Raw genomic sequence first — 14,205 nt, forward strand, 5'->3', positions numbered from 1 at the left:
TCGATACTTTGTAATAATAGAAGGTTAGAGGCGATATGATATTCAGCCATGCTCAACCCTTGGGACCCTGGTCATGGAGAGAGAGAGAGTTGCCTATTGCCATGGCATACAGATGGATACCTACAGCACAAAGATCCAAAACTCTAGACGATTACTCCCCCCGCCCCCCACCCCCCAAAAAAAAGAAAAAGAATCTAGATAGTGACAGCACAACACAATGAATCTAGACATCCCATCTTCTAGGTTGCCTTTTTTTTTTTTTGACAGACAACATAGTACAACGAATCTAGACATCCCATCCTAGGTTGCCTTTTTTTTTTTTTGGACGGGTAGAGTACTAGACATTGCTAAGAATTTCGCTAGCAGATTGTAATGCTCAAGATGAACGACAATTTCCCATTCCGTATAAAAATCATTATGGATTCCTTTGAAACATCGCAGGAATTTTCAAATTCTGAAAAAAAAAAACCCTCCAAAATTCATTCAATCAAAGAAGCCATGAAACTTGAGAGGCTCCAATAGCTTTGTTGTTTGGTTGATGCAATTTCCCAACTGCTCAACCCCAACAAGACCTTGTCTGGATAACGAAGATAATCAGGCTTATTCACTACGCCCTCCGTCCCAAATTTCTAGGGATGAATCTAGAGAAGCACTAGCACAGATTCATCCCCAGAACTTAGTTTTTTCTAGGACTGGACGTGGCAATTTAACATTTAAACAACCATTCAGAATGTTCCATGGCTATAGTATCAAGGAGCCATTCAAATGGCCACAAGACTCCATCAGTAAGTAAACACAGTACAAATGCTACCGTCATAGACAAGATGCAAACAGTTCCAGCAAGTGTAAGTAAATCAGGGGTAACAAAGGGGATACTAGTCAATGGCATGTCATCACTGGTACCTAGCTAAACATGAAAAACAAGTCCATGCTTACCTAAACAACTAGTTTAAACAAGCAAGGGTAAATCGCCATCCCACAGCGAGGACGACGACTTTTGCCTCTTCTGTTTGGTATCTGAATCATTATATTCGAAGATAATAAATAGCCTACAGGATTGGGCATGACTTCACCCAAGTACCTAGCCAAGCTGGGAAAATATTTAAGCTTACCAAAATGCTTGTTTAAAATGGCAATGACAAAGCACCTATCACATAGATAAAGACACTTAACTATCAGCTGCTGGGTAAAAAGTTACCATTCTATGCAATCAGCATCAGTAAAAGACTTCAGCTAATCAGTCAGTCCCTTTCAAAGGCACACTTTACAGGTGAATGGCATACAGCATTGAACAAAATCTACATGAGACTAGTAGTTTCCCTATGCCTACCCATTGATAGATATTCTGGTTTCTGACTTATGTAGCAGATCAAGAAGAAATAAGTAATCCATGTTAAAGAAGGCTTCCAAGTATGGTTTTTGCCGAACAGCCGAAGTATGATCTTCTTTTCAGCAGGAATAACGGCAGGACAGATTTGCATCAGACAGTGAAAACACAAAGGTACGCAGGTCGACATTTTTCAACAGTGTCATGTGCACCAAAAATCTTCCCATAACAAGTTTGGAGGAGTACTCCATCACAATTTCTCAGTTCACATTAGTGGGAATCTGCCTAAATAATATTAATTTTTATCTTCCTTGGTGGAGTTCCAGGTTTTGACATATTTCCGGTTCCTGCTTTTCCTTTCTTATCAGAAGGCTTAAGGATCTGGAATGAGCATGTAAGAGAATCATCAATGCTCATCATCGCCCCTGCATTGTCAAACTCGCCACAATAGTTGGGTGCAGAGAATATGGTTACAAGCTGGCGCTTAGCAAAGAATTCATAGCCATCCTCCACAACCTGTCAGAGAAGATCCCAGCACAAAGCAGTGAGTGGTAAATAAAGACAATCGCTCAATAATAACAATAATAGTTCACTACAGCAGAGATTCACTGAGAAAAGATGCATGTATTTATTTCAGCTTATATCCAAAAACAAATTGGAATAAACCAACATATTTAATTTTCCTTACACTAGAAAAGGGAGGAATCAGTATTTGTAACAAGTAATTGCATGGAGTAGATTGAATTATAGAAGAAATTTGACTGAAATTGATTTAGAATATTTTAACCAAATCTGTAATGCTGAATTTCATTGGCCTCAACAAAACGAATGGAGCAGACAATAGACAAGGATGAGAACAAAATGATCATCTAATGCGTCCAATATCAATGGGAAGTTCACCCCAAGCAAGGGCATGTATGTAGTTAGAGGTTTGAACATGATTTGCAGCACAATACAAAATATCTCATGCAATGTTGACGCCGATAAGAGAATTACTGTGTGGTGATTGCCTAAGTGTAGTATACAAACTACACACAGATGTACAATAGAAATTCTCCATTTCTTTTTCAATAAACTACAGAACCATAAGTTAGGGGATTTTTAATAAAATGGAGAACATGCTTTTGTTGTATAACTCAAGAGATGGATGAAAATCATTTAATCAGATATTGAACAGTTCTTGATACAGCAGATAAATACTTTAGAAACATCAACTCATGTCACAATAAATATGCACTTTCAAGTCCAATGAAATGATAACGAACTCACAGGGGAAAGACCACTGTTACTTGCTTGAAAATCGTACAAAAAAATTACCATCAAAACATACCTGGTGAGCCCTGCAGATCAGATCTAGATCATGTGTCTGGAGAAACTCAGCGACCTTATCAGCTCCAAAAGTGTATGATACACCCCTGTCATTCTCACCCCAACCTTCGATTTCTTTATCTGGGTCTGACCACAACAGATCACATAGGAGACCATGGTCTGGAACATCAACTGGGCGGGCAATGTTGCGAATCTGGTCCATGTTCTTTAGGTCAGGAGATAAACCCCCATGCATGCATAGGATCTTGTCATCAATAAGTGCAGCCACAGGGAGGCAGTTGAAACAATCAGTAAAAACCTTCCAAATACGAACATTAAACCTCCTTTTGCATTCATCAAAGAATCCGTAGATTCGGTTGATAGATGCGCACTCATGGTTTCCCCTAAGGAGGAAGAAGTTCTCTGGGTACTTAATCTTATACGCAAGGAGAAGACATATAGTTTCTATACTCTGTTTCCCACGGTCAACATAATCACCTAGAAACAAGTAGTTTGCCTCTGGTGGGAAGCCCCCATACTCAAATAACCGAAGAAGATCAGAATACTGGCCATGGATATCTCCTGTCAATGAGTAAGTAGGCAGAATGATGGTAAGCATGATGCAATCACATTCTACAACATGTTACAAATTGCTTATAGTTAGAACAAGAAGTTTTAGCGTATTTGTGATAGGTGCTTAGTATCTTGGTATGAAATTTCTTCATGCCACACTTTAACAATGATGTGCTGTAGACAAAGATAATTCTATGAAGGTGCATCAGGATATTTTTTTTGTTCGGGGAAATTTTATTTGCCTCTATAGCATGTACTGCAATTTTAAAACATATTCTTGTCTCCCAAGCGCTAACAAAAGATAATGTGGCTAAAGAATTGTGAAGACATATAAACACAGTTTCTTCATTATAACAATAAAACTAGCCTGAAGTTTGACACTCTGAATCAACCTTCAGAAATTCTGCGGTATTCTCATTGAAACTAGAAATTTCATCGGCAAGTCAAAGCAAGGAAGATATAGATTAATCATATTCTGTTGACAATCTGCCCTGACCCCACCCAAAAGAGGACAATTCTGCAATCCAAGCCATATCAATCATCATCAAGATTCAAGTTCAACAACTACGAAAGCAATATAAATCTTCCCCAAAAGAATCAACATCCTAAAATCACCGGTGCTGTTTATGACAACAAAAATTCGAAGAACACCCAAGTCTAAGCGCTTCGAACCATAAATACACCTCGAATTAGCATCAGAAAACACACCAAATATTTTCCCAGACGCGCAGCGTTATCACTCAGGCGACCGCACATACCGCAAGAACAACACAACCCGAGGAGACCGACCCTTCTCGCTAGGGTTTTGCGGCGGGGAGGGGAGGGGGAAGAAGCAGCAGGCCTCACATACCGCAGATTTTGATGGGGGCCTCGAGCTCGAGGAGGTTGGGCTGGGAGAGGAAGACGTCCTTGGCGGCGGCGCAGAGCTTGCGGATCTCCGCGTCGGCGAGCTGCGCGGGGCGCGCCGTGCGGCCGCCGCGGGCGTCCAGGAGCCGCCGGATCAAGTCGTCGAGCGCCGCCGCATCCATCGCCGGTGGAGAGAGAGAGAGACCCAAAAACCCTAGCAGTGAGTCGCCGCGAGCGATGGCGAGCGAGAGAGACAGCTAAACCCTAGCTTTTTTTTTTCCTTCGATCGGCGGAGACGAGGAGGAGGAGGAGGGAGAGCGAACGGAAAAAATCGGGTGTGAATTGCGACGCGTACCCGATGGTTTGTACCAGGGAAGGGGTGGGGGTGGGCCCGTGGTCGAGAAAGGGAAAGGCTGGTCAAGGTGCATTGCATATGGGTCAAGGAAACTTGTTTGAAGGGTCCCTTCTGGTTTGAATAATGGGGCCTGAGAATCAACCTTTTCGATTTTATGTGCTTTGTTTTGATTCTAAGGGCACGTTTAGTTCGCGAAATAAAAACGAACTAAACGAAAATTTTTAGATATCACATCGGACGTTTGACCGGATGTTGGAAGGGGTTTTCGAACACGAATGAAAAACCTAATTTCATAACTCGCCCAGAAACCACGAGACGAATTTTTTGAGCCTAATTAATCCGTCATTAGCACATGTGGGTTACTGTAGCACTTATGGCTAATCATATACTAATTAGGCTCAAAAGATTCGTCTCGTGATTTCCCCCCTAACTGTGCAATTAGTTTTTCATTTTATCTATATTTAATGCTTCATGCATGTGTCCAAAGATTCGATGTGATGTTTTTTGGAAAAACTTTTGGGGAACTAAACGGGGCCTAATGAGGTTGTGTTTAGTTCACACTGAAGTTTGGAAGTTTGGTTGAAATTGGTACGAAGTGATAGAAGTTGTGTGTGTATGAAAAATTTGATGTGATAGAAAGTTGGAAGTTTGAAAAAAATACTTTGGAACTAAACAGGGCCTGAGTATAGTCGCTTTTATAAATCTACTATAAACCTAACAGTCTACTAGTGTAGTGTAATTGGCTCTAGCTAAATTTGTTTATCTTAACTCATCTAACTTACTCACGGGCAGAGACCAGAGATGTAATATATTTCCATTATCTAAAAAACTAATGTAACTTGCTTATTCACCTTATTTAGCACTTCAGTGAACTTCCATCATATTTTGTGTTATCAAATGAACCAAAAATAAAAAGGGCGAGCCGTTGTTCGGCACGGCAGCGAGTTGGCGTCTGCGAGCAAGTGGAGTAGCAGGTATGGAGTCGCAACACGATGTGTAGGCGCATAAGAGAAGGGTAATAATAGAGTCCACTTCCTACTATTAGTCTATCTTAAAGCTAATATATATAATAAATTAGCTATAAAATTGGCTATAATTTTCTTTTTATCTCTATATCTCTCAGTTATACATTTAATGCATTTGTCTTGGACCTTGTGATAAGCTAGCTCTTGCATGAAAGCCAGTATCCTTAATTTTTCACTATCTCTCTTCTACATCTAAGCTTATAGTAGATTTATATCTCACTATTATACTTGCTCTAAGCAGTGAAGGGGATCAGAGGCTCGGAGCGCGTGCAAGTGGGAGCGACGTCGCGCTACTAGTGACGCTCATTTTCTTTTTACCGGTGGTTAGCATCCCTATTAGTTTCCTTGATTTTAATCGCTAAAACTGAAAATCGCTGCCTATTTTACCTGAACGGAAGGAGGAACAAGATATTTGAGTTAATTTTAGGGCTTTTTGGTCTTTTAGTATACGATTTTTTTTTTAACATGCTAACGTGATGGGAGTTCTAAGATTTGGAAATCTCTAACGGGTAGGAAGAGGAGCAAGTTATAGTGCTATTTTTGTTTTGGTACCGGGACAAAACCTGTGCTACCAATATTTTCTCCTTAAGAAAGGCTCTTTTTTGCATTTTGACGAACACTGAAGAAACATTGTAGGATGTCATTAGCCAAATCAAAATTTTAAGTAGGTCTCACTTGATTGATTCTACTCTAGATATGCCTAATATGCAAATTGGTGATTCTAATAATTCTCATAAATTAATGTCATTCATTTTTTATTTTAAATTCAACCAAATGTATCACTACATTGAGTGATCATGTTGTTTGATGACATTTTGTCATTCTGAACTAAGCAAGCGAGATTATTATTTAGCTAAGAAGCTAACTTGTTGTTTTGCATGAAATGCATGGGCCATGCATTACTGTGCACATCATATCTAGCCAACCATATATATGACTCACATGCAGTCTGCTATGTATATGTGTGTGCCCAATATATACTGGTGCATGAGCCGGCAAACAAAGACTCGAGCGGCATGTGAGCAGCTTATACGCGAGCGCTCGTACGTGGCCTTATACCTGGTATACGTATACATGTACATATATATCAGATAATTTTCCCTGGACTCAAAGCAACGGCAAGCAAGGACTAGTGCTTGGGCCGCATATGGGCCGGCGGAGCTGCGCTGCATGCTCGTTGTACGTACGCGGCTGGATAACCACGCGTATACGCGTACATGAGTAGGATTTCTCGCCAACGGCAAGATACTGATGCGGAGATAACGTTAGATAACTCAGTCCTATCCGGTCATCTCGATGATTCAAACAAGAGTAATCCGCAGCAACTAAACCCGGAAGAGTCGGATCGATCTAACGCTCGGCCGCGGTGGCGCCGAGGGATTCGCAGTGTGGGTTAAGGCTCCCTGCGCCTATAAAAGGAGACCATCACTACACAGGGCTCACACGCACACAGCCATTTCACTCCTCTCTTCACACAAAACCATTTCGCTCTTCTCTACACACACATTCATCACACACCATCGAGCACCACAACATCGCCATTGATCCTTCCGACATCCACGAGCTCGTCCACTTCCATTCACCACACGTCTAGCCGTCTGTGTGACTTCGCCGGAGCAGCAGCCGCGTTGCGCACTTCGCCGGAGCAGTACACGCGGCGTCAGCATCGGCGTCCATCACGCCGGTGTCCGGCAGGGGGACGCGTACCTGTCCACCGTCAACCATCGCGAGGAGAAGGACCATGACTGCACAAGGTAAATGCTACTAATCAAATTTTATTTGCAGTTCACGCATGCATGAGATGGCGACGAGACGAGAATGTCGGAGCACCGCTGGACGGTGCCCGCACGCCGTCGTTGAGTCTGCCGAGTCATGTAAGTGCTGTTCGTCGGACTGGAGAGCAAGTCGCCGTTCGTTGTCATGTCCGGACGAAGGGCCTCGTCATGCTACCTCGCCGGAATACGCCGCCTCAACATCGTGAACGCCGCCCACGGAGCCATGACGCCGCCCTCGCCGGAGTCGCCATGCCGAACGCCTCGCCGACCATCTTCGGCGGTGTTGTCATCTTCCTCACGCCGTGGCGCCGCCGGAGCAGGGCCATCCTCGCTTGGCTGGTGGCGACTTCCACCTCACAGCGTCTTCATCGGCGCGCGTCATCATCCTCCTCACACGCGCTGTCGTTCAGTCCGGCCACACCATCCTCCACCTCGTCGAGATTTGCTGGGTTAACCCAGAGAAGGCCATCTCCGTGCCGCCTTGCCGGAGCATGTTGAGAATCATCAGAACCGCCGGAAACGTCGTCAAGCTGCCGTCGTTGCCGTCGTCGTGGTGCCGAGGCGTCTTCAAGCCGTGCTGTTCTGGCCCGCCGATCGTCATCGGTACAGGAAGAAGAAGGCTGTCGGGGCGGTCTTGAACGTCGCCGAACTGCCCTAACCTGAGTCCTATCAGAGCCGTCGCCAAGCCGCCGCTCTCGTCTACACCGCCAGGCGATGGAGATCGCTGCCCATGCGATCCCGCTGGAGGTCGCCGGCAAGCCATCGTCGTTACGTCGGTCTCCGCTCATGCCGTCTCTATAGAGCGCCGCTGTTAGCCGGGAGGCCATGTCATCCACTTTGTCGACGACGCCCTGACGCTCGTCAAGCCACCGGTGACGCTGTCGTGCCATCATCGCCGCACCACCGCCAAACTCCGAGCATGTCTCGTCATTGAGACTCCACTGACCGGCGACGCTTTCACGCTCGTCGCGGTCCCTGAGGCGCTGCCGATGTTCACCTGATCGCGCTTGACGGCGCTGCCTCCTCCTCCACGTGTTCTTCGTTGCTGTCGTTGCCGGCGCCATGTCATTCACAGTGCCGCGGGCTGCCGTAAAGCCAATGGCCAAGCCTGCAGAAAAGCACGTCATCTACAGTAACTACGGCAAAAATCATCACACACTAGTGTTTCACGTGTGCATGCATGCCACTGTGTGCACAGTGACAAGCAAACCAAAATGGCTTATTGCTAATCTATACTCATTTGGCCATGAGGATGTGTATCGTTATACACTAATTTCTCAAGTGCAAGAACAGTTCGGTGGTCTGCATAGACCATCTCCTACTACTCCTTTCTTTCCTAATATGATCCCGATGCAATTGCTATGACGTCGAGCCGTCCAAGCTATACGATTCCATGCATGTCTTCTTCAAACAATCTACACCAACACGTCGTTCAAGACCGACGAGGCTAGACGACGGGGGCGGGCGAAGCCGACGCGAAGGCTACGTCACCAACTTCGGCGCACGGACCGACGAGGCCGTGGACCGCTGCCGGCGCCCACATCTACATCACCATCACAACCATGCATGGAGAATGCGAAGCGAAGACGATGAGATGACCACTAGCAGCTTAATCGGAGGTTCTCTTGCAGGCCTAGACCTGCAGAGGTAATTAACCAGGAGCTTTTCGAGGCCCCGGGAACCAGGAGACCACATCGCACAAGTCAGATCTGTCCAACGACAGGCTATTAAGCGCGTATCATTATATAGGAATTTGTATTTATAATCCTTGAGATTAATAAAGCGCATGTTCCCTATGTTTTGTTTATTGTGTACTTAGTTACACTGGCATGCCCGCACATATACATATCTCTAAACATAGAGATCATAGACGTTATTTTTTACCCTAAACACATTTTCCACATAAATACCGTCAGATGGATAAGACCATAACATTATAATCTTTCCCAATATCATATTTTCATACTGTATAGTATGTATATGAATATTAACTGCATGTCTTTTTTTTCCGTAGTGACATCCCAACACAAGTTGTTTCGAAAAAGTGAAACCCGTGCTTTCTTATGTTTTCTTCCTTTAACAATAAATCAAAACAAGTGAATTTAATTTGTCTATTTCCATAGAATAAAGAACATATGCATATAATGTATGGGTACCATTCCCAATCAAAGACATCAAATTTAGCTCAATGGTTGGTCACTTCGAAAAAAGTCGTGTAAACTTTAGCTAAACATTAAACCTAAAAATTCCGTTTGCTGAAAAAAAACAGAAGAAAAACGAAAACAAATAAGGGTGTGTATAGTTTTTTTGGGTGTAAAGTTTTTAAGTATACGAACACATATTTAAATTATTAAACGTAGATTAATAACAAAACAAATTACAGATTCCGCATGTAGACTGCTAGACGATTTTATTAAGCCTAATTATTCCGTCATTAGCAAATGTTTAATGTAGCATCACATTGTCAAACCATAGCGTAATTAGGCTCAAAAGATTCGTCTCGCAATTTACATGGAAATTGTGCAATTGGTTTTTTTTTCATCCATATTTAATACCCCTTACATGTGTCCAAACATTTGATGTGACCTTTTTATCAAAAATTTTTGCAATCTAAACAAGGGCCGTGTTTAGTTTCCCCTATTCCCAACTTTCCATCACAACCAAAACTTTCCTACACACATAAACTTTTAACTTTCTTTTTTAAACTTCTAACTTTTTTCAAACTTTTAATTTTTTTCAGGAACTAAACACCTAAAACCTAACAGTATAACACGGCATACATAGATGTAACCTTGGAAGAACTCTTCAATGCCGTGAGCTCAGCATCCTCAAAACCCACGCACAACCGAAAGCAAAACATAAATGCAACCCCCCGCGCGGCGGACGAAGAAGCGAGGAAGAAGAAAGAAAACCGCAAAAAAGCCACAAACACCCAACGCGTCGGCGTCCACTCCCTCGCTCGCCCGCTGGATGACACACGGCGACGAATACACGAAACCACTGCGAGACCGCGCGCGCACCCCGGAAGAAGCAAAAAAGAAAAAAAAAAGCTGGCGAAACCCGCAAAAAGGCCTCCCAAAACCAAAAAAACCCGCACGAGACGAGACGAGACCAAGCAAGCGACGCGCGTGCGTGTGCAAGCAAGCAAGCAAGCCACCCACCTCCCTCTCGTCCTCAGCTCGGGCAGAGCGAGCAGCAGCGGAAGCAGCAAGGCATGGGCGCAACACTAAAAAGAAGCGGCCGCACCTCCCCAAAACCACCACCACCTCCACCTCCTCCTCTTCACCTTCTTCTCTTCTCCTCTCCACTTCTCCCCACCACCACCACCACCTCGATCGCATCCTCCGTTCTTGGCTGCGGCGCGCGTGGAGGAGGAGGAGGATGGACGAGCAGCGGGGACGCGGGGGGTTCGACGAACTGGTGCTCTTGCATCAGCAGCAGGAGCAGCGGAGGCGGAGGGAGCAGCAGCAGGAGGAGGAGGAGGAAGAGGAGGTGCGGCGCCAGATGTTCGGCGCGGTGGTCGGTGGGCTAGCCGCGTTCCCTGCGGCGGCGGCGGCTCTGGGACAGCAGCAGGTGGACTGCGGCGGGGAGCTGGGCGGGTTCTGCGACAGCGAGGCGGGCGGGTCGTCGGAGCCGGAGGCGGCGGCGGGGGCGCGCCCGCGCGGGGGATCCGGCAGCAAGCGGAGCCGCGCCGCCGAGGTGCACAACCTCTCCGAGAAGGTTGGCGACCCCGGCTTTTTTTTCTCCGCACACGCACGCTGGTGAATAAGCGTTCTTCCTGCTTCGCATCCTTGTGTTTTACTGTTGCTTTTTTGGTTTTTGGGCGCAGAGGAGGAGGAGCAAGATCAACGAGAAGATGAAGGCATTGCAGAGCCTGATACCGAATTCCAACAAGGTGATCCGTCGCAAAAAGGCGACGTTTAATTTTCATGTTCATGAACTGGGATTCTGTTGGGTTTGCGCTGGAAATTTATCAGTGTTTGTGTGCTGGTTTTGTGGGTTGCAGACTGACAAGGCATCCATGCTTGACGAAGCCATCGAGTACCTGAAGCAACTGCAGCTCCAAGTGCAGGTCAGCAGATAGATCATAGATGTCTGGATGATGCTAAAAATTGCTGATGCATTGAGTTTGGTCTCAGATTGGTAGAAATGTGGTTGTAGGATTGCAGTGAGTGCATCCTGTCTTACAGATTATTCTTCCAATCTATGTCGTGATTAGGGTGCGCCGTAGATGCTCTAGTGAAGAAGAATCCTTATACTTTCTTGTTCTTGCAGGATTTTAGTTGCGATGTGATATGTTCATGCAAGATGTTAGAAGGGTCCACTATGTACATAGACAACAGTTATTGATCAATGCCAAACTCGTTCTGTCCCTTAAGTAAAAGTTATACCATTATTACATTGGGTGCCAATTTAAGCTCAAACCTCTTTGGCCTCAATGCTTATTCTTTTTAAAAAAATAAAAAAAGGAAAAAGGAAAAAAAAAACATAATCATATCAACTTGCTTGACCCCATCTCGTCATGACAAGCAATAAAACTAGTGGACTGTCAAGGCATGCAAACTCTGCAAAACATGAATGGTGAGATATGGCTCATCCAATGTGGACAATTAAACATTTTGGAGCTACCTCTTGTTCTGCAGTACAATTGGGGATGGGCACAAAGCTGGTTTAACAGTATTTGCTTTGTCTAGTATGCTAAGTGTTACAGTATGCAGTAATATAGTCTGATTGCAAACCATGATTGCTGCCTTTTTTTAATACTTCACGATTTCACATGAACATAATCACTATGGGACTCTGCGTGGTAAGGTAACCATACTATTGGTTCATGTTAGGGGATTCTCCCCAGCACTTTACAAAGTGGTTTTTATACATTCAGTGAAAATTTTTTACTAAACCTGGTTGTTGACGACATTTAGGATTTTTACTGTTGACTTGCTTAGATTGACCATGAAGCTTGCTGGGCGTGCTGGTTTATACTAAGGCAAGGACTAGTTTCCTAGGGTGAATGTGTTTTGGAATCCACATCTATTGATTTACTATGCTGCTGGGTGTTAATAACTAAAAATTATATATATGAGTTTTTTCCTCTGAAATTTGTTACAGATGCTCTCAATGAGAAACGGTGTTTACTTGAACCCATCTTATTTATCTGGAGCACTTGAGCCTGCGCAAGCATCACAGATGTTTGCAGCCCTTGGTGGTAACAACGTCACAGTGGCGCACCCCGGGACAGTGATGCCACCAGTGAACCAAAGCTCAGGAGCTCATCATTTGTTTGATCCATTGAACTCTCCTCCACAAAATCAACCACAATCTCTAATCCTACCAAGTGTTCCTAGCACAGCCATTCCTGAGCCTCCATTTCACCTGGAGTCATCACAGTCCCACCTTCGACAATTTCAGTTGCCTGGATCCTCTGAGGTAATATAAGAGAAAAATTATCTGGACTTAACTGTTTGTATATATATGGTATTGCAGTTTCACAAGATTTTGTTTTTACATGTACTTTTATCTGTAAAAGATGGTGTTTCATGGAGAGATAATGCCAAAGCACCACCTATCATCACATCAAGAAAGTCTGCGAGGTTTGTGACACTGTTTTTAACTAGCTTTTGTCAAGATTTCTGTTCATTTCACTAACACACACACACCCCTTGTCTTTGTTCTTTTCGCTGACTTTTGTCTTCATCCTCTCAAAGGAAACGAGATGAACTCCATCAGGAAAGAATCATCCATGTTGAACACCAATAATTTTGATGGTGTCTCACTTAGCAAAGAGCAATCATAGGATATGGTACCAAAAAGTACAAGACATGCATAGGTATGCTTCTACAATGTCAAATCAAAATTTTCAAACAATCTGAGCTTTTTTACTAAAAGTTGGATTTGTGGTACAACTTCATGATGGAAAATAATTCCTTGATTTGAACAAACTTCCTTGATTTGCTGGCATGTTATCTAGCATGTGTTTAGATCATGGATGTACAAATTTGAAAATTGTTGATATTCAGTATTTAGTCCTGGGCTTCCTCTAAATATGTTGTAGTCAAGAATGACAATGAGATGGTGCTTAAAAATGGAGTAGATCGACAGAAGTTTGTTGGCCTTATTTAATCTACTCCATGATTTCCATCGTACCATGAAAGAGCATATTTTTTCAGATAGGTGAACTACCCAATCTTGCTCAATAAAGTATTGTGCTACTTCAACACTCCTACTTCATAGACATTTGATAAGATAGTTCGGAAGAACAAATAAAATAATTTAACTCACTTCCTGACCTAATTTTGTTTCTTATCCTAGCATGTTCCACTATACCTAATGAAACCTTGACAAAGTTTTAGCTAACATTTTGTTTATTTTGATCTCTTGACAGCTTAGGACGTGGTTGCTGGTGGCATTGAAATCAGGTGCGAAAGAAGGATGACGTGACCTAGTTCAGTAGTCTAACAGACAGGCAGACTTTCAGAATTGCTTACCTCTATCAATAGTGCTATTATTCTTGAAGCGACCTGAATGCTTCACAAAACTAGCATGTAATCGTAATCGTTTTAATGAAGTCCATTCGAAAACTAGCATATAGATGAGATCATGAGACCATGTAATCATCTACGAAATGTTTAGTGAAGAGCAGCACGAGCAAAGTCCTCTTTGTACTGGTCTAAGCATCTAGTAGCACTCCTGTGAAGGATCAGAGATTCACAGAATATAGTCGTCTACTGAAACTTTTTAAGACTGAAGAAATCTTCGTGGTCCCCCTTTTGTCAAATATTTTGAGCAATCATTGGTGGTCAGTTGGTCACCCACTTTCGACTCCATGAATTTCATCACATTTGTTTTAAAAATGCTCTTACCTTGAAAAAAAGAAGTCCATTTGGATCATGACAGTTTTCTTCGTATATGCAGAGATTGAATAATTTGATGTTCCATATTGTAACTACACGAGATCACTACAGTGTAAACCAAAGGAAGAGAAAAAAGGCTATGCAA

At 43.6% G+C, this 14,205-nt stretch overlaps 2 protein-coding genes and 1 pseudogene across 2 annotated transcripts; 2 read left to right on the plus strand and 1 right to left on the minus strand.

Moving 5' to 3' along the window:
- Positions 1 to 1,099: 1,099 nt before the first annotated feature.
- On the minus strand, positions 1,100 to 4,382 carry LOC127775565 (serine/threonine-protein phosphatase PP1). The gene is made up of 3 exons (XM_052301825.1): positions 4,059 to 4,382; positions 2,658 to 3,217; positions 1,100 to 1,843 (listed from the first exon to the last, which is right to left on the minus strand). Exons 1-3 carry the CDS (start codon positions 4,234 to 4,236, stop codon positions 1,613 to 1,615), a joined length of 969 nt encoding a protein of 322 aa, XP_052157785.1. The 5' UTR covers positions 4,237 to 4,382; the 3' UTR covers positions 1,100 to 1,612.
- A 2,496-nt stretch (positions 4,383 to 6,878) lies between these two features.
- On the plus strand, positions 6,879 to 9,005 carry LOC127776080 (uncharacterized; annotated as a pseudogene).
- Positions 9,006 to 10,260: 1,255 nt separating this feature from the next.
- Positions 10,261 to 14,201, plus strand: LOC127777378 (transcription factor PHYTOCHROME INTERACTING FACTOR-LIKE 15-like). Its single transcript, XM_052303958.1, has 7 exons — positions 10,261 to 10,929; positions 11,039 to 11,104; positions 11,216 to 11,281; positions 12,319 to 12,636; positions 12,737 to 12,800; positions 12,915 to 13,036; positions 13,592 to 14,201. Exons 1-6 carry the CDS (start codon positions 10,591 to 10,593, stop codon positions 13,001 to 13,003), a joined length of 942 nt encoding a protein of 313 aa, XP_052159918.1. The 5' UTR covers positions 10,261 to 10,590; the 3' UTR covers positions 13,004 to 13,036; positions 13,592 to 14,201.
- The last annotated feature ends 4 nt before the right edge of the window (positions 14,202 to 14,205 follow it).

Source organism: Oryza glaberrima, chromosome 6 (assembly GCF_000147395.1).
Source record: "Oryza glaberrima chromosome 6, OglaRS2, whole genome shotgun sequence".
Lineage (NCBI taxonomy): Eukaryota > Viridiplantae > Streptophyta > Magnoliopsida > Poales > Poaceae > Oryza > Oryza glaberrima.

Excerpts from the sequence above, each read along its gene's own strand:
- LOC127775565 (XM_052301825.1), bottom strand. The coding sequence starts at position 4,236 with ATGGATGCGGCGGCGCTCGACGACTTGATCCGGCGGCTCCTGGACGCC. Across the intron at positions 3,218-4,058 it reads GGCCCCCATCAAAATCTGCG|GAGATATCCATGGCCAGTAT; the intron begins GTATGTGAGGCC and ends ACTCATTGACAG. Across the intron at positions 1,844-2,657 it reads TGATCTGCAGGGCTCACCAG|GTTGTGGAGGATGGCTATGA; the intron begins GTATGTTTTGAT and ends CTTCTCTGACAG.
- LOC127777378 (XM_052303958.1), top strand. The coding sequence starts at position 10,591 with ATGGACGAGCAGCGGGGACGCGGGGGGTTCGACGAACTGGTGCTCTTG. Across the intron at positions 11,105-11,215 it reads TGATACCGAATTCCAACAAG|ACTGACAAGGCATCCATGCT; the intron begins GTGATCCGTCGC and ends TGTGGGTTGCAG. Across the intron at positions 11,282-12,318 it reads AACTGCAGCTCCAAGTGCAG|ATGCTCTCAATGAGAAACGG; the intron begins GTCAGCAGATAG and ends AATTTGTTACAG.